A 27,603-nucleotide genomic window follows, 5' to 3' on the forward strand; every position below is an offset into this window, starting at 1 on the left:
TTGTCACATTGACGGCTAGTACAGTCCAAATCTAATAGCGTATTTTATTGTTTGAAGGTTGTCTTAACAAATAGTCTGTCTTTTGCTTTCTTGTCTTACATTAGACAGCCTTTATAATACAAAGAAATATTGAAATTTCAAGTTCATGTTTGTTCTTTCTAATTACTCGGTGCCCTTTTAAGCCCTTCAAAGCACTTTGGGAAATGGGGAGAAGTTTTCCGTATGAAAAGCATAAAAGGCTCCATTTAGCAAAACTATAGCGAAGAGCCTGCTTTAAGTATTGGACATCTGTAAATGAAATTTCAATATGCTGTAAGACCCCAACTGATTCCCTTCCCATTTCTTCCCCACATTGAATGAAACTAATTGCTTTAAATGGCAGATCCTCCATGAAGCAGCTCTCCTGTGGTTCAGAGCTCATAGAAACAAGAATTACCACCAACAGATGAAAATCAAAAGTAATGGGATAGAAGATTGTGTCACCTCAGTCGCAATCCTTTAATTGCACTTCCTTTGTTCCTGAAAGCCATTCGGAAAAACGAGGCTTTTGACAGAGCAGTTTTACTCTCACAATGCCTCTGTGCCACAGATAGACTAAAAAACCCAGGGTGGCATGACAAATTGTTCTGTATGTTTGTCGCGTAAATACCATGCTGTTGTTTTTCATTGCGAGCCCTTGTATAGAAAACCAAGTGATATTTTGATAAATAAAAAAGTGAACGTTTGAATGCTTAGAAAATTGAAGACCTCAGTCAAACTCCAAATCAGAGCACATTCAACATGACAAGATGTTCCAACTGTTTATTACAATGACAACAACAACCTGGGAGTTTTTCAGTTTTGCTTTATTCGAAATAAGATTGTACTTAAGTCATCTGAAAACAACTTGTCGTATTCCATCAGCAATTAAAATATGCTGTTTCATTATCCCATTCTGTATATAAAATCGCTAGCATTTTTTATTTCTTTGTTGTTGTTTGATAAATGTGTTTGGAGCTTCAGACATTTTCACAGAGTTTACATTGTTCATACTTGGGCCAGCCTCTTAAAACTTTGGTTTTGGGATCAATAAACAAACTCAAATATGAACATTTAAGAATCTTTTTAATTCACACTGGTAATAAAATTGCATTACAGTTTCATAAAATAAATGTTCCAGTTTATATATACAGAAAAACAGACTGTACAGAGAAGCATTACAAAGAACGAGAGAGAAAGAGAGAGCGGATAGAAGAGACAAAGTGTGAAACGAAAACAGAAAAACATCACTAAAAACCATACAGGCAATACAGTGCTGAGCTAAGCAGACACAACTGTACATCAAAACGTGTAACTGCTCAGTGTTGGGGACAGGAAGGGCCAAAAAGTAGTACATTTACAATGGAGTCCTCAGGGACCAATGGGGCTTTTACTGTAAAAAGTATTGCAGGCAAGCAGACAGATGCTCTTCTTCTGAGTGCAGCAGAACATCCATCACACACGAGCGCATGTATGTGTGTGTGGACCGAGACCTGCCGCTGACGTCGTTTGATTGGCTATTGAACTTGCGTCTCAAAGCTCCCGTTGAGCTGACCCTCCTCATAGTCCATCTGACACAGAATCATGTTGTTCTTTAGGAAAAACTTATCACCCACACAAAACCTGCAAGAAAACCAAACAAACGCACTGGTAAATAAAGAGGAGTTTCTTTTGGAGCAGACAAGGCTTTTTTCACACCAAGTCAAAGATTTCTGAGCAATAGAATTTTTAAATCTCTGAATCTTTCACACAAGGTTTAAAGGAGCCATGTGGACATTTTAGCGGCGAGGTTGTGAATTGCAACCAACGGCTCACTCCACCCCTTCCATTCGAAGCACTACGGCAGCTGACACAGGCCTAAAATGTTGTCACATTGTATCTCCTTTGCCGAAGGAGATAACGTATTTTACGAAACACGTTAAGGGTTTAGGGCTACTGTACATTCAACATGGAGAATTCCACGCAAAGGGACCCGCGGTGTATGTAGATAGAAATAGCTCATTCTAAGATAATAAAAACATAACGCTTCATGTAAGGTCTTTATACACCTCTGAAGACATAGTTATGTATATTATATTGCATTTCCGTCAGTGGATCCTGCTTAATATTACACACAACACCTTTGAAGTACTGTACTATAACAAGAACAGGTAAGTATAAGAACAATTAATTCAGGTATTTTTTGTCAGGCTTGACGTGAACAGAGTTTAGCAATGAAAAACTACAGTCGTAAGTTTATATTGATTTAATTTTCTCAATTTAGCCAAGAGTACATCAGTGTAAACAAAAATGAATACTGAACGGTCTCTGTCATCCCAGCATGGGTTACCGTGCTGGCCTTAAAGTGTCTTGTGATGCCGCAATAAATTAAAGTAGTTTCCAAAACCAAAAGCATTTTCCAAAGCAAGACCGGATTGGCACCCAATGAAAGCACGTCACCATCATTCCTGTTCCTGGCAAAAAGCATCACACCAGTTTCCAAGGAAACCCCACCACTGAGCTTTTTTCCCCCTATGTTGAGGCTCTGTGCCAAAACATAAATTGTTAGCTTTTAAAAACTTCCCATTAAATTTCATGCCAATTAAAGAGAACTACATTCCATGTGTGCATTGCATTTTTACATTTAACAAGTTTGCACTCTAGCCGACAACAGAGCGGTGGTGACAAAGCTCTACCCGTAATGTTGTTTATCAACGTGATGTGCAGGAAGAGCAATAGGGCAAAGCAGAGAGGATCATGGGAAAACTGCTCCTTATGCGGCATCCGTCAGTGGCGAGGCCTCGCTCACCAAACTTTATTACACACCTGGTGCTCACCAAATGTGCCACTGACTGTTTATTTCTCCCGTCTAACAGATGCTTCATTTGTTTGATTGCATTAAGCGGAACCTATTTGTGCCGTTACATGCAGATCCTTTAGAGCTGTACTAACTCTCAACTGTGCTGGAAAAGATTGCATTTAAGCTATCTTCCCTGAAGTTTGAGCTTGTTTGTATTTACAGCGTGGTATTTAGTATTCGGCGAGTCTACCGTGCACATGCAGAGTCTTTTGGGAATGACACAAAAGCGTATTTTACTAGTCGCTCACACACTGGAGCGTTTTAGACACCGTCACACGTCTTTGCTCCCTAGGAATGTTTGGAAGGATGATCCTTGAAAAGTTCATTCGGCCGGCCGCTTAATTCCCCCGGTGAGACACGCAGAGGTAACGTGCTCGGCTTGGCCGTGTATTGAGTAAGAGCTTTCTGGCTGACTGTGTTCAATTCACAGTTTGATCGGGCTTGGTATTGGTCTGGCAACTATATCAGCACTGAAGCGCTGGCTAATTTCACTCAACTCAAGCTTGTAATCCTGCTTCTGGTGACAAATACAAACCAGGTCGAAACGAATAACAGGCTGGTTGAGGACGAAATGCGCACAGTAGCCGGATGTTAATTTAATGCAAATGCAAAAAAAATGACTTTGCAAAGTCATGTGACTCAGGGGGAGACTGATAGAGAATGCAAGTATTTTTGCTCCTGGTCATTATATGAGTGATGGCTGTTTGTGTGAGCTAATAACTTCTGCAATTATAGAAAGAATGGCGATCTTGCAGCGTTGTTGTGATGTCTTTCTGCTTACCTCTGGTTACAAAGCTGACAGGCAAAACAGTCCAAATGGTAAACATTATCTCTGGCCCTCATCACCATTTCAAAGGCAGGGATCAGTTTACTGCAGGCTGCGCAGTTCCCCGTTGTACCAAAGAGCCTGTGAGAGAGAACACAGTAAGCAGGTTTACTCACTCGTACCTTTCTTAGCCTTTAAACGATCGCACAACTAACCAAAAAAGGCAAAAAACAACCGATGTAGAAAAAACTACTTCGAGAAAAACATTGGACATCTAATGCAATGCGTGAATCCAGCTTGGCACACATTAGGTATTTTTTGTTAATGAGGGTACAAACCTAGATGTTAATTCTTAGCTAATGATCTAATTAAAATGATCACATGGTTCTAATCCCCTTCTTCAAAGAGTTTTCGCCTAGCACGTTGCAAAAGCAATGAAAACAGGTCTGAGGCGAGCAATTGAGTGCTCAAAGTTTTTTCCCCCTTTTTCTTTTAAATCCAGAGTAACTAATGAGACTTTGCTCAGACCAAAGCCAGCTGGATTTTACACAAGTTAAATACTATAATGTAGTCAAAAGGTTCCAACATCTATCCTCTTTTTCCCTTTTTGTTCCGTCTCTTCCTCTATGACCTGCTATAAGCTGAGAAATACAGTATGTACGGCTGGGGGCTTTTTTGAGGTACGCCACCTTGGAGAAATAAGTAGATGCTCGCTGGAGCACAAAAAGGGACACACAACTCAAATTTCTGCGCTGTTTGTTTAAGCTTATTAGATGGGACGCAAACCATCAAGGTCACAAACAGAGAAGGGGCATCGGGGCAGATCGCTTTCCTCTGCTAACCGACGTCAGATTTACATTTTCATTTTCAAAGTCCTTGCGCCAATGTTTAACTTGGAGATTCGGAGTGAGAGATATGGATATACATTCTGCAGAGGCCACAGGAAGAGGGAACAAGAGCAGGAAGGGAAAGAATAAGGCTCAGGATCAGGCAGCGGCTCTGTATGCTAAACATTCTTGTAAAGTTAAGGACTCGGATGGGAAACTGAACAAGGTTGCAGCAAGTCCATATTAGTCTCTCTCGACTGCATCTATCCAGCGGATCCTGCTGTTAATTAGAGCAACAGACCCGAGCAGAGCTCAGTCTTGTGGTGGGAGAGGGCATGTTGTTATATCAGATAGGCGAGGTGTTAAAAAGAGCCATTGTTTGATCGGGTTACTGCTCCAGTAAAAAGTGTTTATGTGGAACTCTGACACTCTGTGGAGGCCGTGCAACCACACTGAGGTGTTGCCTCACCAAAAAGTTCAGCTTATTAAAATAATGCTTATCAGACTGCTGCTTTATTCCAAGGCCAGTGTAGAATCTGTGAGAAAGTGACTTGATTCAATTTATTTATGGTATATTGTAGTTGCTTTATTGTCTGTATTAGACAACATGCACATATTTCAATAGTAATACTAATAACAAACTGGATTTGCTGTATAAAGGCAGCTTCTATAAATAATCTAAAGAATATTTCTTTTTTTTGTAAAAACTAATGTACTATTTTAGTTAAAATCACCTTTTTGTGAGAGATAGAGTAAATATATCCAGAAAATATTATATATAATATAAATTATATAAATATAAAAGTGTATATACACATGTAAATATTTCTAAAGATTTTCTTAAATATATACATGCATATGTGTATATATACAGTACATAATATATACGTGTGTTCTATGTATAATTGTGTAAACAAAAACTGTTATTCTGCAAACGATTAGTCGCAACTACTTGTGCAGCCCTGCTTATACCGGTGGAACACAAAAGAAGATATTTTGAGAAATGTCTCAGTTTGTGTCCATACAATGGAAGTCAGTGAGGGCCCATGTTGTTTGGACATTCTTCAAAATATCATCTGTGTTCTGCAGAGTCATACAGTCGTACAGGTTTGGAATGATGTGGGGGTGGTTAAATGATGAAATAATTTTCATCAGAAGAAAAAGACAAATGATCATATTAGTTTTTTCATTTCCTTTTCCACTTTTTTGTCTCTTGGTGGGCTATTTTATTCCACTCAAGAGAGCCTTTGCCAGGATGAATACAGAGCCCATGCCAAATCATTTGCCGCAGCATTGACAGGATGACACTTAATTGTGATCTGGCATTTCAGGAATGCTATTACATAGTAGTTGGGCGAGATTTATCAATGTTCCTGTAGTTTAGGTAGTACGGCATGGCAACACCAAGATCATGGGTTCGATTCCGAAGAAACACACAAACTGATCAAATGTTTCGTAAATGCACCATACATCAGTTTGTATATATACATTCTTGATTGTATCTAACAGTAATTCTTCTTGAAAAATTCTCAAATAGCTGCCCACATAATCCTAACGTTTGCAGACACGCACGCACATGGTCAGAGGCAGCAGGGAGGATTAAGGTGTCTGTCTGAAAGGCTGTGTTCTCTAAAAAGGAACCGCGCACAGATTGTGGTCGAGCACATTTCAAATGTCATGCCTTAATGCTGGAGCAAGATCTGGAGTTGGGAGTTCAATGTTGTGTTATCCCGACTCCTTGCTGAAAAGGTGCAGAGAGTCCCCGGGGATCCCCAACAATTTCTTGTGGCTCACGTCCATCATGCTGCACAGCAGAGGGTGTTACAGATCACAAGACCCATTTTCACTTCTTTTCTGAATCAGGTCACAGTAATGGCAGTTTGAGAGGGCTGTTAGTCTCTTGAAAATTCTGAGACCTTTTGATTGGTTTAAGAGTAAAGACTCTTCCTAAAAGAAGAGGTGAGACTTTGTAAACACACATACACACAACTCTGTGACTGACGATTTCTGTCCAGAAACCTGATTATGAGTTTAATTGTGGGGTTTCGACACACCGTCATGGCTTGACTCAAAACGGAGACTTTAGTGGTGGTTAATTTAAGTGGATTAGGAGGTTACAGAAACTCATTTGGTAGGTCACTAGCAAACTATGAAGTACAATGACTTGGATTTCAGGCAATATAATTCAAGATAAAGTAAAACCGACCACTTTATCACCAAGGCCATTTAATGTGTTAAAAAGTGCAGAAGGACTAAATATCTAATGTGCTAATATAAATGCCACACTATCATTACAAGCAAGCATTTTAGTTGTTTTATAGAAAACAAAGCAGTCTATTCTATAATAAACACTGGTGATAACATTAAAGGAAAGCTACGGTGATATGAGAGCTCATTAATGTTATTACATCCTCGTCAAAAATCTCAAAGTCCCACACGCACCAGATCCACTGAACAGGAAAAAAAAGCCAACGAGACAATAAAGGAAAAGAGAACAGAGCTTTCCCTTCATAATCTTGTTTGTGTTTAACTAAACTTTAGTATTAAAGCCGAACGCCCATGTTCATTGTTCTGTATGATTCCCTGTGGCTCTGTGTAGACAGGTGTTTCTCACTCCTCTGAAGCCCACATCAGCTTCCTTTCCTTTAATGTCTCTCTGTGATTAGACTTCAGCTGCTCAGGTCCTTTACTTGCATTCAAAGACGCAGAGATTTGTGACTGTATGTGTGAAGTTCCACATTCAATGGGTCCAGAAGTCTAAAACTACTGAAAATCATGTTTTTCTGTTTTGAAATGTTTAAAAGAAAAGACATGACACACAAATGAGAACAAATGTTTAAAATGCTGCACTCTGTCTGCGTCATTAATTGAATATACACAAATTTTGACATTATCCTTGTAAACTATGTCTTGTTCTGAATGGCAAATTTCCTGTTTAATATAACATGAGGTCATGAGGTTTTCTTCTGGTGCAAGTGCGTGCTGCCATTAAGATAGGGACAATACCAAAAACTTAAGTACGTTTTTAAACTTCACTTACATTAATTTCTTGTGCAAATTATTCTAAAAATATGATTTGTAAAGATTTAAAATTTTATTTGTATTCTAATCTATATTAAAGGTCCAGTAAGTGAAATCTAGCGGCAAGGTTGTGAATTGCAACCAACCGCTCACTCTACCCCCCCCTTTTCGAAACACTACGACGGCTGACAGAACATAGCGAAATACATGCAAGGGGACCTGCGGTGTATGTCGATAGAAATAGCTCATTCTAAGGTAACAAAAACATAACACTTCATTGTGTAAGCTCTTTAAACACCTCTGAAGGCATAGCTGTATGTTATATTGCATTTCTATCAATAGAGCATCTCAAAATTACACACTGGACCTTTAAAGGGGAGATTTTTTTCTACTTTACACAAACGTAATATAAATCATAGGGGTCCACAGAATGTGTCTGTGAAGTTTCAGCTCAAAATACACCAGATATCTTTTATTATACCATAGTTGCCCAGTTTTGCATGCGAGGAGAAACGCGCTGTTTTGGTGCGTGTCTCTTTAAGTGCAAATGAGAGCTGCTAGTCTCCGCCCCCTCTTCAGCAGAAAATGCAGCCAGGGCTGTGAGCTTTTGCTTCCAACGACAAAACAAGAAAGAATGGTCACATGAAGTGAACGAGAAACAAGATCTCGTCTTTAAACACCAAACACGTTGTTTTCTATAAGCAAACAGACTCCTAACAAAGGTGCATGTCTTCTATACGCGAAAACACACGACAAACCGATCGCGTATTTACAAACCATACACACTGCTTTCTACAAGTGAAAGTAGCCTACCCAAGAAAGAAGGGTCACAAAGCGAATGAGAAACTACTGTGTCTCGTCTTTGAACACCAAACACATTGTTTTCTATAAGCACACCTGTTTCCCCGGGGCCATTCGAGAAGGCGCTCCGCTCCCTGTTGGTCTGGTCACAACCGCTTTCGGGAGTGAGACCCGCGATTGCGTCACGGGGTTTCACGGGTGAAATAACAAAACGGGAGGGTGGCGGGAACTCAGGTTACCATGACAAACCCGTCGCCTACGTCATGCAGGGAGCGTAATCTGAAGCGCTGATTTTTTCACATGCTTTCAGAGAAAGGCGTAACAAACCAAAGTTACTGTGTTGTACTTTTTCACGTTTTCGGGGTAAGTAGATGAACCGGGGAACCGATTATAGCACCTAAACACAGAAAAAGTCGTATTTTTGTGAAATCTCCCCTTTAAATAAAAAACACAAATAAAGTCGGGTAATAAGCGATTGTTAAAAAAACGCAATTAAATATCGTGTGTTAGCGGTTATTTTTTTTGTAACTATTCTTATTGTCTCACTATGCTTTTGACAAAGCATTTAAATACATATTTTAGACTGTTATTTCAGTGCAAGCAGCATCCGTCTCTCCCTCTATTTCTCGTCCCTGATGAGGTGACTGTGTGCGTGCAGATAGCTTTGACAAGAGAGAGTAAAAGTAAAAGTGTGAGAGGCAAAGACAGCAGTACTATAAAAAATTGAGCATGCAACGCATCGTGATATCGAATCGTTGACATGATAATCGAAATCCAATTGATTTGTGAGACCAATGACGATTCACACCCCTTCTACTAGCAACTTGTAATACCAGTCAATGCAATGTTTGATAAACAAAACGTTTTAACTTTTGGCTAGTAATGCATGTGTCATCATTAGACATTTCAATTAAATGCCCTCTTCTTTGATCAGTAAATAATGTGTCCCTTTTATTTCAAAGCGACGGTTCAGGTATAAAAATAAAAAATCATTTGGTCATCGCAATTAAAAACAGAAGCACTTTAGCAGTCTGCTGTTGAGGTCAAAGGATGTTTGACCCCATCAAAACAGATTAATCTATTGCCTAAAAGCGTATAAATCCAGCATTTACTGATGTAGTAAGGAAACAGTCACATGCAATAGTGCTAGTTTGTGGCGTGGTAGGGGTGTGCGTTTTGCTGGGGGTGGGGGGGTTCATTAAAGCTCTACAGTACTCCTGAAGGACAAACGCAGAAGGAGCACAGCTCATAATTAATGTGCGCATGGCAGGGCTCCAGAAAACCCAGCCGAAAATAAAAGAAATGCGTTTGATCCACCCGCCCGTCTTTAATGAAGTGCCTCCCTGTATGGGTGAGGCTAATTCTGGGTGAGATTCCTGCTTCATTACTGAAGGCGAGCAGACTGATTCGTCATCAGCGTGTTGGAGGTGAAGTTTAGGTGGGACACCCTGCATGGAGTCTCAATCACCCGCGTTTAAAGCGAACACCGCCAAGCAGCCTCACTCCGCCTGCATTGAGACGGATATTTCCTAATTTGTTCCTTAATAGAATTCGTATCCAGCATCTCCAGGCAATAAGTAGCACACATTTCTCACAGGCTGAAGAGCAGATGAGTGGGCTAGATTTCATTAAGAGTGTCAGGCAACGGGAAGCTTGTTTTTATTCCTTTTACACAACTTTCTTTGCACCTTCTCTCACATACTCTCTTCGCTTTTTTATACTTTTATTGTCATCCAAAGACAGCAGACAGTGCTGATATAAATATTGACAGACAATTTTAAGTCTGGCAATTTAGATATTTAAAAGATTTGGGTGCAGTGATGTATATTTTACTGTCAAACATTACATTTCATTACGGTTTAATTTACATTTAGCGCAACTAATGGGGCCTCATCAGGTGACTTCTACAGTATTTTAACAGCACTGACTGGAAGTGGGAGGTGATAACTGATGAGAAACCTGAACTACATCTCTTACCGGGTAAAGCCCAGGACTTCTGAATAGGGCCCCACCAGTGGGGTCTCTTGGGGAGAGCAGCTTGGGGATAAATAGCTGGATCTGGTTGGGAGACCCCAGGGACTGGGATTTAACGCCCAGGAAATAATCATGTTTAATTTAGCAAGCAGATGGCTCAGAGATAGGAGGCAAAACAGATCCTTAGACCACAGTTCTGCCACTCAGCTGCCTGGGGTGAGCTGCAAGTCCACACACACACATAGCGCTCATAAGCTGTGGTTCATCGCTTAACTCTGAAAATGGACAGATTGTCACATTTGCGTTAACACGAAACCTCAACGAGCTAAACATAAACAATCGCTACGAGATGCCACTCAGAGGTGTTTGCTCACTTACGCAACTGCGATTTAATTGGAACACACAGAGTCCAGGTCGCTCGCTGCAACAAGCATTTAATCTTCTGTAACAGCCTCAAAGAAAACATCATTTACGAGCTAAAGCAACAAAATGATCTAACCCCACGGTTAGCAGATAAACGCAACAGGAGAGAGAAAAGACGTGGCCGGGAATGAAATGGGAAGGGTGGCAATCGTTGCCGTTTCTGAATGTCACGCAGCCTGAGGTGTAACAAGCCCTTTCTGCTTTGGCAGCACTTTGACTGGAGCGTGTTCTTACCTCAGGTAGTCTCTGCGACAGAGGATGAGATTGGCTTTGGTGTACAAGGTGGAGCCCACCTCCCCCAGGCGGCAGTCGCAGCAGGCACATTTCAGGCAGTCTTCGTGCCAGTATTTGTCCAGGGCCTTGAGCAGGTAGCGGTCTTTAATCTTACGGTTGCAGCCGGCGCATCCCTTCTGTTTTCCTTTGGGCTGGACGGAGAGCATCGGAACACCTGTGGAGATAGGAAGACAAACAGAGAGAGAGCGTGATTTACTTCCTGGTTTAACCCGCGCATTTTAGCGTTCGTTGATAAGGACGGCGGCACATCCAAAACTCGGTGCTGTTTGGTATGCATTAGCCGCGGACGCTTTTCAGGCGCGTTGGTCACTTTGGACTACGTTCATCCATCGCTGCCCTCGTTGAAAAGGCACTGATGTTATTTTTTTGCCACCTAACGTGCACAATTTAATAGGGATTCAAATGTTTCTGTGTGTTGGGATGTCCCATCTCTATTTAGATAGCTGACAGAGGTATTTATGTTGTTTGGAAGATTAGCCATGGCCCCGTTTCATCAGCATGAGAACTGTTGGCCATGCTAAAAGCCTCCCGTGGGGTTTGTTTGGTATAGATCAACATTAACCTTTTAGAGCACTGTTGACCGCAAGAAGGCTGCTCTCAGCTTCCAGTGCGATATGGTATGGCCTAAGTGCCTTCCAAACACACACGCACGCACGCAGGGTAAAGCTCGATCTCCTTTTACACTTGCGCTCATGTTCCTGCATTGCAACCAGTGAAGAGTAACCAAACCAGCTAAATTGCCCTGCTGTCATGTAAGCTCCCCCCTTTAAGCATGCCTTTTAGCCTCCTAAAGGACAAATAAAGTCCATTTAATAACTGCACTAAACACTAATAGTCTATCTGTGGTCTGACATTTGTGTGCGCACTAAAAGCCGCCCCCGGGCCAGAGCTGGTAACGCTGGCACTCGGCACCCCTCTGCCAGCACTAACAGGTCTGCCACAGCTGAAAGCGCAGGACAACAGCTCTTAAGACACTCTCTGTACACTGAGCTATTGATCTGTCTAATAGAACACAGAGCTAAACCGGCACTCTCCCTCTCTCTCTCTATACCTCTGCTTTCAAAACACATTTCTTTCAGAAAGCCCGGTGTGATGCCCCCTTCAACGCCATCCCCCCTTCCCCATCACCCCTCCCGAACCTTTTCCCTCAATCGCCAGTGCATCGGCCTTGAACGGTCAAACCATTAAAAGCCCCAGTCCTGGATAAGGACTGACCCATCTGGACACGGGGCTTTTGATTCAAGCATTAGCCATTTTACCAACGTGTCACAGTACGGAAAAAGCCCTAATGCATTATCTCTATAAATGTCAGACGCATCGAATCATTTACGATATTCAAAATAACTTGTATTTTAGATATCCAAATCAAATCAATGCTTTTGATAATGCTTGCGCTTAGCTGATTGTTAGTGCATTTGTATGTCCAGTAAGAGCATGCTGATGGCCGGGTGCAGAGGTCACGGGCAGCAGCTCTTATTTGGTTCCAGCTTTAATGTCTGGTAATGGTTTCACTGTACATGACCGACAAATGTACGCCAGTGGGCATGAACTCCATTACCCAGTACTCCACATGCAACTATCATTGTATTAATGTTTTTGCATCCTCTCCTAACTGGACTAAACTTCTTTCAAACCTCACTCGGATGCTGTAAATACGGTGTATCGCATGCTCACTTTCTCTCTCAGTTATCGGATCAGGCGTTCCTTGATTCCGGCCCATCCATACATCTGTGGTACTATAAATATAATATAATTAGCATTTCCTCTGTAATAAATGGGGTAAAAATGTGAGCGCGGTCAGGACAGACTGAAAGAGAGCGAGTGAGAGGGCGAAAGAACGAGGGCTTGTTAGTTACATTTACGACCTGGATGTGAATAAGAGCTCTGGTGGTATTCAGTCTTATTTCTTCATCAGGACTGGAAAAAGAGGAAAGCTAATTGGTCTAGAAGTGAACTGATGGAATCCATCAATAAGAAGTGCGCTTGCTTCTCCGCCGCCCCCCTCGGGCCCCAGTACGGGCCCCTTGAAGCCGCCGCATTAGGATCACAAAACTCGCTATAAATACCAATGTTCGGTATAAATGAAGGTAAAAAGCCTTTAAATTGAAGCCACACTAGCTGAGGGCGGTCGTTTTCTACCTGCATTTCATGGCTTGTTAGAGGTGCACTCTGCAGGTATGCCAACAGTGCTCTCCTGTCAGCCTTCTACAGAACTAGAAACAGTCTTAATGAGGAGAGAGAGCTCGTCTGTGAGAAAAATTGTGTCTGTGTTTGTGCTAGCGTGAACGTGTGTGTGAGTGTATGGGAGAGCGAGCTTGGGAATCAGGCTCCTTTAGTTCCCCAAGGGATGACACAAAAATCTTTAATTTGCCTTTTATGACAGCTAATTAGTTATTCTATTCAAAATCTTTGCTTTAAATAAGAGAACTAATTATACACAAAGGTCGCCCCCCACCTCAGGAGGACCACACATAATTGGTTTAGGCCACCCCCCACCACACACACACACTTTCCACCCACCTTTTAACAACGTGTATGTTGTAGAAAAAGTTAGCCGTGGCGAGCTTAACCCTTTTTGTAGGTAACCACTCAAAAACCATAAAAAGTAACCTCTGAGTTTTTCTTTTCTGTAATTACCTGAAATGAATTCAGACTCGTGGGTAACTGACTGACACCATCGCATCACGACAGGTCTCCAGGTAACCTAGATTTAACGCTCTCTGTGTCTCGGCAGCTAGAACAACCACCGGAATGAGTGCTGCGTTCTGTCTGAGCTAATCATCTCGTTTCTGCCGTCACTGAAAAAACGCTTGTTGTTTTCCCAAAAAGCCAGCTGAGATGTGCTTTTAGAAGGCCCTGTATAGCCTCAGCACATTTTAAATCTAAAACGACAGAGCGAAATGACTAAATGAAAGTACATAATGTTGGCTCTGACATCAGCAAACTGGTATTTTGGGGTTTATACAGAAGAGTGCACCTGTCATCATTCTTTGCACAGCCTGGAATCTTGGTAGTCGACCCTTCCCCCATTTCTGTCCTGCAGAACAAAAAAGGAACATTATAAACGGAAGAAGCAAACTGAAGAGGCAGCTCCTACTTAATCCAATCCATTTAACAGATACAAGTGCTGCTGACCTTCCCGTGTCATTCCGTGTCACAAAAAATATCTTGCTATCCACCACTTGATTCATATCCTATAACAGCAGGCGTGTTTTCCCTTAAGCGCCGGCGTTCGCCATGTCAAACATTTCTCTCAAACAAATAATAACGGGTTGGAAGAAAATCATTCGCTATTAATAATTGGTGTGCACCCTGTCATCGTCCTCTTTTCCGCCCATCCAACCCTTTAAAGACCTTATCTCGGTCGAATATGTACAGATAGGTTTTTGCATTTGAAACTGTCAGACCATGTACTTTCCATTATAAAGATAGGATCCGGATCTATGGCCTTCATTTCAAGTTCCATTTTCGTAGATATCAAAAAATCTAATCAATGTGGTACCCTTTTTATGTATTTAAGGTTTAGAGCAAAGGGAAAAAAGTCAAGGAATCATTTTAAAGCATTACGCCAGCAATTATTTCATCTTCATGGTAGACCAGTGAATCTTTAGGAAAAAGGAGGAATATAAAATGAGGTCTTTGTGTTTGAGGTTTGATGCCTCTATTGCATCGTCTTATGTTGCATCTGTAAATGAAAACAGTGGAAACCAATGACCAATGTAATTACAGTAGATAGATCTGATCCGTATGCTGAACACGTCGAAGAAGAGAGCCGTTGCTGTATTAGGTTTGAATTGAATATCAGGAAGAGTGTCTAATTAGGTCGTGCACCAATATCGCTGTTCTAAAAGGCAGGATATAATACGCTCTCTTAACTTAGAAAGCCACATCATCCAATTTAGACACACGGCTAATTACGATATCTATGGATTTCAGACAAAAGCCACACTACTAAAGCATCAACATGGTTTTGTGCTTTATAAGGGTGGGTCTGCATATGGATCACACAATGCCCTTAAGTGAACCTCGACGGCCTAAACCATGTGCATGACCTCAAAACATCTAAAAAGGGACCAATTTAGAAGGACAACGTGCTGGGGACTTGGGCTACAGATGTATGAGGGATTACAGGCAGTCATCTGTCGCAAAGCTGTTGGCATGGTTTTTCATGTATGACAGACTTCGGTTACGACAGCAGCAATGTATGCATGGAGAGGAAGGGTTGTCCAAAATATTAAACACCAGCAGTGGATAAACGGAAAGAAAACCGAGTTTGCACTAAGATTTTTTAGTTGAACAGATGCAACACAATGGGCCCTATTTTCACGATCTAAGCGCATGGTTTAAAGCGCAAGACGCAGGTGCACTCAGGGCGTGTCCGAATCCACTTTTGCTAATTTAACGATGGGAAAACGGTCGGAGCGCCCGGGCGCATTATCTAAACGGGTTGTCCCGATTCTCTTAATGAGTAATGGGTGTTTTTTGGGCGTAACGTGCAGTAAACCAATCAGAGTCTCATCCTTCATTCCCTTTAAGAGCCAGTTGCGCTCGCGCCATGGCGGATTCGCTACTTACACGGTGGAATTTGCAAGAGCAAAGACTGGACGCTTCTCTAGAGAGGAAACGCATCTGCTCGTGCATGAGGTTAAAGCGAGCAGATCATCTACATGACAAGCCGGATTTTTATCTTTATGTACACAATAATAATCTTTTACATTGTAATCCATTTTTTTTATATTTGGCATGTTTGTGTGCTACTGCGCTTCCCTCTATGTAATAAGTAAAGTGAAACTGTGCTATATGTGGACCCGCCCAGAGGCGCATTTTCTACTAATGCGCTCTTTTTTTAAACAAAAAAATATTGCGCCATTGACTTTAGACCAGGTTTGAGTTGGTCTATTGCGCAGTCTATTTTCAGTTCCTCAAAATAGCAACGCGCCAACAATGTGCCTGAGCACACCTCTTTTTTAGACCAACACGCCACGCCCATGGGCGCACAAATGAGCGCAAATGCATTTGCTATTTAAACAACGCAGCGCAGAACGGGAAAATGAGAACTGCATCGGGCGGAAACTAGCAAAAACACTTGCGCCGGGTGTACAATAGGGCCCAATATCTTTCATTCAGGAAATAACCGCTAGAAGTTTGACATGCAGAGCTAAAAAATACCGAGCATATAAAAAGAGAAAAGATGGAGTAATATGCAAAAATGTGTGCAGCTGTTTGTACAGAAATTGGTTTATTACTTGACAACCAACAGACCTGCTTTTAGAATCAGGGGCCAGTTGCATAAACTTAGCCGCTAAGTTAAGACTGTGTCTTAACCACAGTTAACCACCACTTAACCACCGGCCCCAGGTTTATATGTAAAAAAGATATGCAGTGTAAGATTAGAGATGCTCATTGGTTTAAATGTAGCATTCTGAGGTTGGAGATGAGTGTACTGTGGTTGAGACATATTGGACTAGAAGGCCACAGTGTGACAAATGAAAGCTGATCAAGCCATGGGAGGTTGTGGTCTTTGAACTCAACCATTTGCCAAAAGGGAGTCTTGGTGGTGATAGGGATGGGAGAGAGGTCTGTGATGATCTCTCCAGGCATGTGATGAAGATGATCTCTGTGGACCTGCACCTTATCCTGCAGAGTGGACAGATGCCGTGCTAAATTATACATTTTCTTGTTGAATGGAAAACATGAATGGGAGATACAGTACTTAAGCTAATTGCAATTTCATTCCTAACCGATGCTGACAGCTATGCTATTTACGTTAATCATTGGCAGTAAGAAATATTTTTTGAAGATTCTCAGTTTTACTTAGTGTGTTCGGCATTTTTTAAAAGCACCAGTACACAAATCTATCAAGATGAAAATGATTAAATGCATTGAATTATGAAGCAGTTGTATTTTTAATAAATACAAAAAACACACTCTTAATTAAAAGCAGAATCAAATATTTAAAGTCATAGTTCAACAAAAAATGAAAATTCTGTCAAAATATCATTTCACTCTCTTGTCAATCTTTCTGCATGGGGAAAGTGTTGTATGACTTTCTTCTGCAGAACACAAAAGAAGATATTTTGAAGAATGTTAGTAACCGAACAAAGGCATAGCCATTACAACAGAAGGGAATGTGTACCAGCTTTGTTTGGTCACCAACATGTTTTAAATATGTTAGTTATACAGGTTTGAAATGACAAGAGGGTGAGTAAACCAATTTCATTTTTGGGTAAACTATCAGTTTAAATTCATTTACATACAAGATTTTATTGTCATATTTCCAGACAAGCACGAAGATGTACAGAATTACAAACAACTGTACTGAACTTTATAATACATTAATGCTTTGTGTTAGCTGTAACTGCGCATGCAGGAGCCAGTTCTCTCTGTGTGTGTAAATGCTGCGACCATGGCAATCTCCAGTAGAATTTGTCAGCCGGCCACCATGGAGGTTAATGGGGAGCTGGAGCAGATGTCCTGCTATTGTCTGCATGAATCAGTTTCTTTCAATCAGTACACATCATTACTGTAATTGAGCCGGTAGACACCCATTCTCCTTCACTGCCAAGGCAAAGCGCATCTGGTAATAATGTCAGGTGGAATACGCCAGCTGAAACGCATGTGATGAATAAAGAAAAAGGTTGATCCTAGTTGATAAGCACCGACCAGAACAGTCTGAAACATATTGATTTGTGTGGTTGGCAGACGTCATGCATCTTAATTCAAGTAAGTTCAGAAAGGTACGTCATCCTTCTGTTTTGTGTACCGTATTAAACGAGAATATTTGCTTTGGCTGATACAATGAACACAGCCCCAGAGTTAAAACTGTTAAATTGAAGAACAGTTTTAAAGTGAGAGATCAGGGTCGGCACGGCAGGTTTAGTTGAAACGAGGGTGCCATTCATTAATGCGATGCAACTTTAGCAGTCTGCTGCCGCTAATAAGCCCCGGTGAAACGCAGCATCGCTGCTCCCTCGCAGTGACCCTGGCACTGCCCAGGATAAGGGAGGGTTTTGTCTGCAGGAATAATTGCTCTTTTCACATGTTACAAGTGTCCTGACCCCTGCGGTCGGCAGCCATTTTTCCCGAGCATAATTACATCTGATCTGGCCCAAATGAGGCAGCCGCATTAGGCCTGCAATAACACTGGCTCGGCTTCAAGCGTGGGGAGTGTGGCGGGGCCTGGAAACGGGGGTTCTTTACTCCAACACGTCAGAGATGCATTTCTTACACTTGCACCAAGGCTCTTTCACGCTCTCTCTTGCATAAGGAAATTGAGAGGCTTACTAAACACATTGTTAGCTCCTGGTGCCCTGCTAAAGCTTTGGCTAACAGATGCGATTCCAATTAACGGATAACTTCATTAGCACGCTCGTGTGCACGTTATTTATTTATTTTTACACTATGCTTTTCTTTCTCCTGTTAGTTTTAATTTATTCACATGGGGTTAATTATAAGAAATGTATCAGAGAGATATGCAACAACTATCTAATTATATTCATTACTGCTTATTTTGGAGATGTGCGAAAACTGGCAGTGATATTGCAAGAGGTAACTTGTTCCAACACTTTGGCTCTAGCTTGCTATCGTGGTGAGAAAACAGGTCTGGAAGTTAAAGTTGTCGACAGACCGGCTTGTGAGAATGTAGGGGGAAAATGCGCGAGAATGCACCCAGCTCTCGTAATGCGAGGGTTAGAAACTCAAGTTTCACAGAAGATCAGCGGAGCAATCAGTCGCTTGATAGAGAAAGAATAAGGAGGCGTGTGACCACACGTCCAGCCAATCAGCCGTCTGGAAGTTGCTCTCTATGGTAGGCCCAGAGTGAACGTTTGTTTTAGGTCTTGATTTTAGACAGACTTTTAAGACCGCAGCCTTTGACACTCCCATTTACTCCACCAGAAGGCACGAAGCGTCAATATCTCCCGCTGATGAATGACTCTTCATATATATGAACTCAATTCATTTTTTCCCTCTTTCCCACAGATTGCATTTGCATCTGAATAAAGGAATAAATCCATCTATTCTGCCTCCAGATCTTTTCAGAAAAAAGGGGGACAATCTTATCTGCTACTTCATGACTCCTGGCAAGAATGTAACCATTAGCACTGTCAGAGCTTCTTTCCGCCGTCCGTCGCACAATGATGCCCCAACACTTTTTCGCTCGCATTAAAAATGCATTTGGCTGGGCATAAATGTAGGCCTCCTAAAGTTTGTCACTCCCAAGGTTAGGGAGTGATGTATGAAATGCCCCTCTCCCCAGCAATTATGGCACATTTAGTGTTTCAAAAGATATGCCAGGAGACAGGTGTGCCATTCAGAGCCGTGCTGCAGTGTTGAAAATGGAGGAAACGGCACACAGCACAACTCCATTTGGGCTCCGTTTACAGCTGAATAATACAAATCCACCACAGGGGGTATTTGTTTGGTGTGTGAGGCCTCTGTGTCATTCGAAACACTCTATCGGATGCCCATCTCCTTATGGGGTAAATAATGAAGCAGGCTTTGGATTGCAATAGCTACATTTTGTCCTCGAAGGCTTTCCGGTCCAGTAAAGTAGATTGGGAGCCATTGTTTACTGTACAGGACTTAGTCAAGTGGACATTATAATGGTTAAATTTTAAAAAGTTGTAAAGCCATTGCCATGTTACAGTTGCCCATGGGTCATCGTCCCCCATGGGGATTAGGTGAATTAGGGATTAGTTCAGTGTGACACTGTAACATAAGGCCTTTAATTTGGTCATTTTTTGATGACAATAAAACAATTTCTCGAGTTTCCAATTTTGTGTGTTGTATTATGATGTAATATAATACTATATAATCTAATATAATATAATTAAGAGTATAGATAGAACTACATTTGATATATCTTCATTGTCTTTACAAAACCTTGTTTCTCAGCATTTTGTGATAAATCATTATTTTTATCAATAAAAAGTGCTTGACAACTTCAACAACACGGTATTTATTCATAAAAAATGCAGTGTTTTTTCCATTTCCTGAAAATCAGGGAATTTGAACAAACAAGGTTTAGGAAGGACAGCGGCGATATCATATTTAGGATTATATTTGAAAAATATATAAAATGTATTTTATACACACACACATATATATATATATATATATATATACTGTATATATATTCAAAATCTAAAACTACTTGTTAAAAAATAAAATAAACTAGAAAACGTGTTTTCATTTAGGGATAGAATCAGGTTGGGGCTTGTCTTTATTCAGTGTGACTACCTTTATATTAAAATGAAGTGAATTATATGGATTACCAAGTAAATTGTTATCTAAATAAATGTGTATTTGAAACAAACCTTTCTTATAGCAGTACAACTGACGGCGTTATGATTGAATGGCCAGACCATCCAGGGTTATTGACGTTGCTGGAGAACTCAAGAGTTAAATGGAATGGCCACTCCATTATAAGCTTAAAGCGTGCACGGGAGACTGCGTGTCAAGAAAGGGTAAAAATCGGCATATACAGACTTTGGACTGGATACAGCATTATTCGGCCTGCGCTCAGTTTCCAATTTCAATTAAATCAGAGGAAAGTGGCCGAGCGCCTGGACCACAGCTGCCATTCTAATGGATCAGAAGCCTCACACCAAGCATTGATTAAATCAACCTCTCCGATACGGTGTCCTTCCCCTTTAAGGAACAATACAAACTAACCGGCGAACACTGCCTTTAATTAGCAATTCAAGATTTGATTTATCGAAGGTCAGCTGTTGAGTTGTGGAAGTTAAAATCTCATTAAGTGGACAGAGTTTCCGTTTGCCGGCATCCCTCCAGTACTTTCTTTAACAGCGTCTTCCTTTAAATATGTTGTGGCTTTTTTATTAAAAAAGGAATAGATTTTAATATCCATGTAATATTTGGATGGAATGTGTTTACACAGGCTATATTGGATTTCTCTCTCCCAACTATTTTCTTAAGCGCTTTACATGAGGATTGTTATTACCAGTTTATGGTGTATATATATGGAAAGTTTATTGAGCTGGGGAGAATTTTCATTAAGTTTTCCCAATAGAAAAAAACCCTCTAGCCTTAGATGTTGCGTATATTTATAACCCTGTCCTAGTCAGCATTACAGATATTGATGAATAGAATCCCTACACATTTTAAAAAGCAAAAGTACAAGATATTATGATCACAATAACAAATGGTTCAGTTTCTTCTTAAACCACATTAATCCCAGCTTGCTTTAATGGTGCAATAAGAAAAAGATATGAGTAGGTATAAATCTGAAATTGGTCAACACAGACACACCCTGAACATACATTCACATGAATTTCTTTCCAATTCCAGAACACCTGGTTTATCCACGATTTCATATTTACATTTGGGAATGAGGTGTGGTTTGTATCGCTGTGTATACAGTCTCTAGCAATGTTAAAACGCTGGCCCTCCAGCAGGGACAAATCTTAAGGCCGGTATCAATTCATTTAACATCTTTAACAGCTTCTCTGCCAAAAAAAACCCTTCAGGAACCTCAATGACAATGTTGCTGCACACACATATAAACATACAATAAACCTACATTATAAATATGTTCAGCAAACAAGCAAATCTACTGGACATCATTATAAACGCACGTTCATTTATATGCGGTACACGTACAAACACACGTGCGCATACAACCGCACATGCTTGTGCACCTAAAAATGTAAACAACCGCAAACACACCATTCCGAATGCGCAGCTGTTATCTGCGCGAGCCTGCAGTCCTCCAGTAAACACACTCGTGAATATGTATCTAGGGAGCATTTCAGGAGGGATTAAAAAAGGCCTTCCAACTAATAGGCCTAATGGAAGATCAATGTATAACAAGATGGAAACTCGCACGCATAAACAGACCCCGTTACAATTATGCCACAAGATTCTATTTCCGCATTAATCATTCATAACCGCATAACGCTTGCTTATAAACCTTCTAAAAAACAACAAACCTTTTCCTTTGTGCCTCTAAATGCCTTTCACAGCTCATTTCTGGCATCTCTTCATTGTTCCTTGGTCGAGTCGAGTGATATTTAAGTGACGAAGACAGCGCGACGAGGTGTGCGCAGATCACACTCGCGACTTGATTTTAAAAAAGGCAACACTAATGATCGGCTAGGATACCCCAAGCTGCACTTTCTAACTTCATTAGAGCCAAATGTGGATATCAGTGTAGATATCATTAGGAAAGCTTTTATCAAGTTACAGAATGTGATAAGGTTAATGAGGAGTTTATAAAAGTCTCTCTGGCGGATGGAAAGAGCTTGCAGGGAGGACGAGACCTTAAGCAAAGTATGCTAGTCATTTATTTCATTAGCATGGCCACCTGTACTTTCTTTTAAAGGCTGGACCTTTTAAAACAGGAAGGTCATGCCAAAAAGGTAACATTCAAAAGAGCAGAAGCACATCTTGGTTGGGAAATTGCGTGGACGTGTAGGTCATCTTTAACTAGCGCTACTGGTCGCGGTGTATGCTAAAGAAACGTTTCTGAAGCTGTACAGGAAAAGCAGCTTAAAGATGAAGGGGGGAAAATAAACAAATAAATAGAGGAATGGAAAAGGGACTGATGAAATAGAGCCAAGTGTGACGACCTCCTGCAAGAGAAGCCGCGTGTGTGTGGGCGTATGTGTGTTAGCGAAAGAGAAAGCGATCGCGCACGAATGCAATAGACGGAGCAACTCACCCTTGCAGCGAGATGTGCTAGCGAGAGGTGCCGCGACAAGGTGACACGAGGGAATAACATGTGGTCTAAAGAGCAAAGGAAAGTAAATTAAAAACCACCTAGTGTAAAATCATCAATATGTAGCTGTATATCCTTCTTTCAAGCGAGAATATGTACTATTACATGGAGCATGTCCAGTGGGAGAAGCTGCTCTTGTAGAGACTTTCAGAGCTGAGCCCTTGTGTAGCCACATTTTTCAAAAGTCAGACATTTGTACAGACATACTGACAAAGGTTGAGTGCCTTTCTTTCAGTTTAAGCCAAGCTGATATTGCCTAGACATGATTTTTTCTGCCTAAATCGCATATACACAACACTTAGATATTGTTTTCTGCACCTCTCTCTCTTTCTCACATTTGTTTGTTCCCTGAACGCCGCACCTGTCTGCATTCGTCTCAGGACTCAAGGTGAAAGATAAGGTTGCTCCAAGACATTTTAAAAGGTAGCCTAAAAATGACGATTCATCTTACTGGCAGGATGTCTGAGGATGTTATAAAAGGTTTTCTGTGTTCCCAATGTCTCCGTGATGGACCGTACGTCCTTGGAGCTTTTCAAAAACCCCGTGTTTATTGGAATTATTTAAAAACTCGCCCATAACTACAGCTTTACACAAGGCAATCGACGGAGGGTGGGGGATTTTTTGTGGAAACATGCTGTTGTGACGGACCATATGGATGCAACGTGAGCCTTACCCATCTCCCTTGATGTTTGACAGAGTGTTTAGACGTTTAAAACGTGCGGTGTGGCGCTCGTCTAATGTGCGGGCTGCGAATTTAATAAAAGTACTCCGGCATTACTCAGGAAGGGGAAGCTATTGAGCCGGTGAGCTGTTCTGATGAGTGCACCCATCTGCATTAGGGACAGGTGCATGCTTCCATCCCCATCAAACCCCTGACTCTCACGCTCTCTAAAGCCTTCGTCTTTCTTCTGCCCCCATTGGATTGTGGTAAAATGATGGCAAATGATATCCATCTGCAGCCACTGATGTGAGAAAGCACACGTTTGATAGTGATCTAGTGCCTTGGGATAGAAACAGAAATGGCTTTGGTGGATCGCAAGAGATCTGATGGAATCCGTCTCTTTTGCTTTACAAACCCACACATACACACGGTCAAAATGGTCAAATGGTGTAGGGCCAGGCTTCTAAATGTTAATACGTTTTTTAATATGTTCAGTATTTTTGCTCTGCAGAATATATTAGACCATCATACAAAGGCACTGCATTCAAACCATCATCAGAATACAGCAAGCCAATTTAGGACCACACAGCGATGACAGATCTCTCTGTTGAGGACACATCAGTTGCAGATATATTGAACTGTAATTGCATCAGGAGGAAATGTTTATAAAGTAGGAATTTCTTCAGGCTGAAGCAATATAAATGGCAGGAACACAAGCATTAGGCCCTGAATCCAGGCGCAATATTGCAAGAGACCCAGGGTGAGAGAAACATTGATGTAATTTCAATATTTGAAATTGGCAAGTTTAATTTAGAATAAGAACAAGCCAATAAGCTGAGAAAATAGCAAATACAAGAGAGAAAATTACCTTGCAGGTGGAAAAAAGCGAAAAGACTTAAGCAATGTATAAAAGTAATCTCCAAGTGGAAATTAGAAATCAACCCACAGAAAGGGGAATAACAGAAGAGAAATATTACTGTCCACTCTCTAAATCAATATAAAATTGCTACAAGACAAAATTACCATGGTAACTCAAGTAAAGAATGAAGCAATTCTTATTATTTCAAAATAAACCGATGCTTGGAGCCCCGTGTTTTATTACAGCAGCAGACAGATCAGGGGTCTAGTATTCATTTGAAACATTGCTTTTCAAATGCATGCTTTATGAATGGACAGATTTCATTGGACAGTGGGCATGCAAGGCTCGTAAATTGAACGGCAAAAGGGAACCAAGAATTTATCATCAGGTTGAAGAATAGGAGGTTGTTCTTTTCTTCTCCAGGTTCTAAGGGAGCCCAGCGGTGCGAATGATCAATCCTGAACAAGTCCACAATGAGGACCCAATTATTCTTACCGATCCACAGAGTTTTAAGTACATTGAAAAAATGTAAAAGAAAATGGCTGAATAGTTCATTTCCCCAGAGAGAATTAAAAGTCAACGGAGAGCTTTTTTCATTTTAGGGTAAAACTTGTAAAGGTGTTGTGCTTTACCTTAACACATTCACCCCCTCCCCAAAGTCGTGATAAAAACTGAGACGAATAGAACAAGTACTGTACCGCTCTGTGCCACAGCAGCATTAAGCGACAACCGAGTGTTGTTTTTTGAAGTATAAAATACAGGCCAAGGACCGCTGATGATAAACCCTGCGATGCTGAGATGTAAAATGGGTTGATAATTTTAGAGATGCAGTCATCTTGTACAGTGTAACAGAAATATAACATCAAGAGCTTTGAAACCATTGCGTCCCTCCACTTACAATCTGCGCTTGGTATAACATATTGTGTAATGTGATGAGTCACAATATTTTCTTTCCAAAAGAAAAAAATCTTAATTATTGACTACTACTGATTTGTATCTTACACTGAAAATTTTCAGAAGGCAACAAGATCATTTCTATAATGCAGGACGTGATTTTGTGTCAGTCGTGTCATTGATCTTCCTGTGAAACACTACGGTCAATTATATTACTTTGTATTTTTTAAGACATTTTTTGTTGTACACCTGTCATAAAAACTCACAACACACCAGCAAGTTGTTCACAAGTGCCGAGGGCCTATTTGTGTTCACTTCTACAGAGGCGTATATGGGCGATGTGAGCAAACATGAGGGTTGTTCTTATGGAAATGGTGAGATTATGCTGTGCAGGCATTTATTTCCACTCGCACACACATGCACATACAGAACTATTAGGATACTGTACCTAACCTACGCTGATATATTTAGAATCCAATTGCAGCTTTTACCATTTAGACTTCTCTGAACGTTGGAAGCCTGTGCGTGTGTTAGCTAAAAGTGTGAGCGCCAGAGAAAAAGCAGAAAGAGAGCGAGAGAGAACTGTTTCAAGCTGCCTCCCCATCCCTGCCAAAATGCCAGCGCAGTTGGTCGGCACCAGCAAGCAAAGGGTGAAGCTTTTAGGCAATGAGCAGCAGGTGATCTAAGCTTTTCTGTAAATCCTAATGCTCCTAAAAGCCACTCTCCCTGCTTCTGTAATTGGGCATCAGTAGTTAATGTAGTATTGACTGCATTACATGCTCCTGTGCATCCTCTCCTACTAATGCCATTTGCATCACCTTGTACATTTACCATATTGCTTAGCCAATAGCTGTTAAAAGCAATCTGAATCATGAATCATATGGGGAACTTTTAGCAAGACAGACATCCAAAGGAGACAATTTACAGTTGAGTTAATCTGGGTACATTAGCGCAACATGGACTGAGCGAGACAGACCAATTTATGTTTCTACGGCAATCCCCTTATTGGTTTTTTAGATGGGTTAGTGAAAGGATGGTTTGCTCAGAGAGATATGAAATATCCATTTGCAAACATAAATACGGGACTGACACGCAAGCCATTACTTTAGAGGGGAAAAGGGCCCCTGGCTAAAACTAAATGTGAGTGGGATGACAATATTCTATAAAAGATGACAAGAAAGGCATTTTTTAGATCAAAGAAGCTGTATATGGATTTTTCCCTCGACACGCTTAAAGGAAACAACAAAATGCAGAAATAAGGTTCACAGTAGTTACGCCTTGCAGGTGTAAGCATACAGTTGTCAGCAGAACACACTTCAAGAAAAAAGTTTAGCTTCTGTAGGAACCAGCATGCAGTGACTTAGTTTATATGCATAGGGAATTACAATCATATTAAACTGATATCAAATATGTTATTATTGAACCCGCTCTCGTTTAGATCCATAACTAAGGTTCAGATGCGCTCACCTGCTGCTGAAACATCCCCGTAACTTCACAGACGTAGACGCGCACGGATACTGCGGTGACATTGGGTTTGGTACGTTTATAAATATGTATTTAATTGCATTTATTAACCAACAGTAGTTGTGGTTAAACAGAAACACCACGTTCTGCACGTCTCGAAGTCTCCGGGAGTAGCGTGCGCGCTCCCATCCTCACGAAACCCGACCACCGAACGTGTCCGTTTGCTATGACAAACGTAGCCTACTAGAGCATGAAAGTAGCATTCCGCAGGAAAACAGACATTAACGGCTGCGTTTCGGTATATCCTCGTGTTCCTTTTTATCGCAACGAACACATGAAGAAGCAACTCCGCGTTAATGTATTCACAATCACGGGTAGACTTACCCTCTTCCTTGTCTAACACCATCGTCCTGAGGAGAGAGGAGTCCGGCTCCAGGCGATCCGCTCTCGGCTCCAGCACACTTCTGCGCTCGCCGCTGGCTTCTCTGAGAAGAAACAATATAATAACCGGTCCGCCTTGCTGCCGCTCGCTTTAATTACACAGGCGCGTCTGTCTGGTTTTCCGCTGTTCAGAGACGGAAAGCCATGAAGAGAAATAGATGCGCGTCTGTTATTCTGCTCAATTTATTTGCGGAGATTATAAACAGTACCGCGATGTCCCCCAGTCGCGTTCGGTTACGCGGCGCGACTGTAACGTCCACGGGCTAAACTGCTCTTACGATTACCGCTGGGTAAACTAAACTGAGACGCCGCGGTGCGTTCCATGCGAAAATGAAAGAAGCACCGAAAACGAGCAGACTAACTCAAATCTAATCGCCCCCGGTCTTTTAAACGGCCGATGCGAGGAAGCTATTCTCGGAGTAAAACGCGTTCCTCCCAGTTCTCATTTGCTCCGAAACTGTAACTATATTCAAGAAATCCAATTGCGAGGCTGACAACTACTAACAGCATGCTCGCACCGCCTTTCTCCCCCAATTTATGCGCTCCGCTCGCTCCTGCTACCGAATAAATGCGCGCACTTC

At 41.3% G+C, this 27,603-nt stretch overlaps 1 protein-coding gene across 2 annotated transcripts; it reads right to left on the minus strand.

The window, feature by feature from the left end:
• Window positions 1–827: 827 nt before the first annotated feature.
• Window positions 828–27,603, minus strand: lmo1 (LIM domain only 1). Of its 2 annotated transcripts, none has more exons than XM_057346472.1 (4): window positions 26,966–27,603; window positions 10,904–11,117; window positions 3,639–3,764; window positions 828–1,641 (listed from the first exon to the last, which is right to left on the minus strand). In XM_057346472.1, the coding sequence occupies exons 1-4, from the start codon at window positions 26,985–26,987 to the stop codon at window positions 1,536–1,538; spliced, it is 468 nt and encodes a 155-aa protein (XP_057202455.1). In that variant the 5' UTR covers window positions 26,988–27,603; the 3' UTR covers window positions 828–1,535. The 2 variants fall into 2 exon arrangements, with proteins under 2 accessions (XP_057202455.1, XP_057202447.1); XM_057346464.1 differs by lacking the exon at window positions 26,966–27,603 and adding an exon at window positions 13,941–13,974.

The sequence above is a fragment of the Triplophysa rosa genome, linkage group LG1 (genome assembly GCF_024868665.1).
Source record: "Triplophysa rosa linkage group LG1, Trosa_1v2, whole genome shotgun sequence".
Taxonomy (NCBI): domain Eukaryota; kingdom Metazoa; phylum Chordata; class Actinopteri; order Cypriniformes; family Nemacheilidae; genus Triplophysa; species Triplophysa rosa.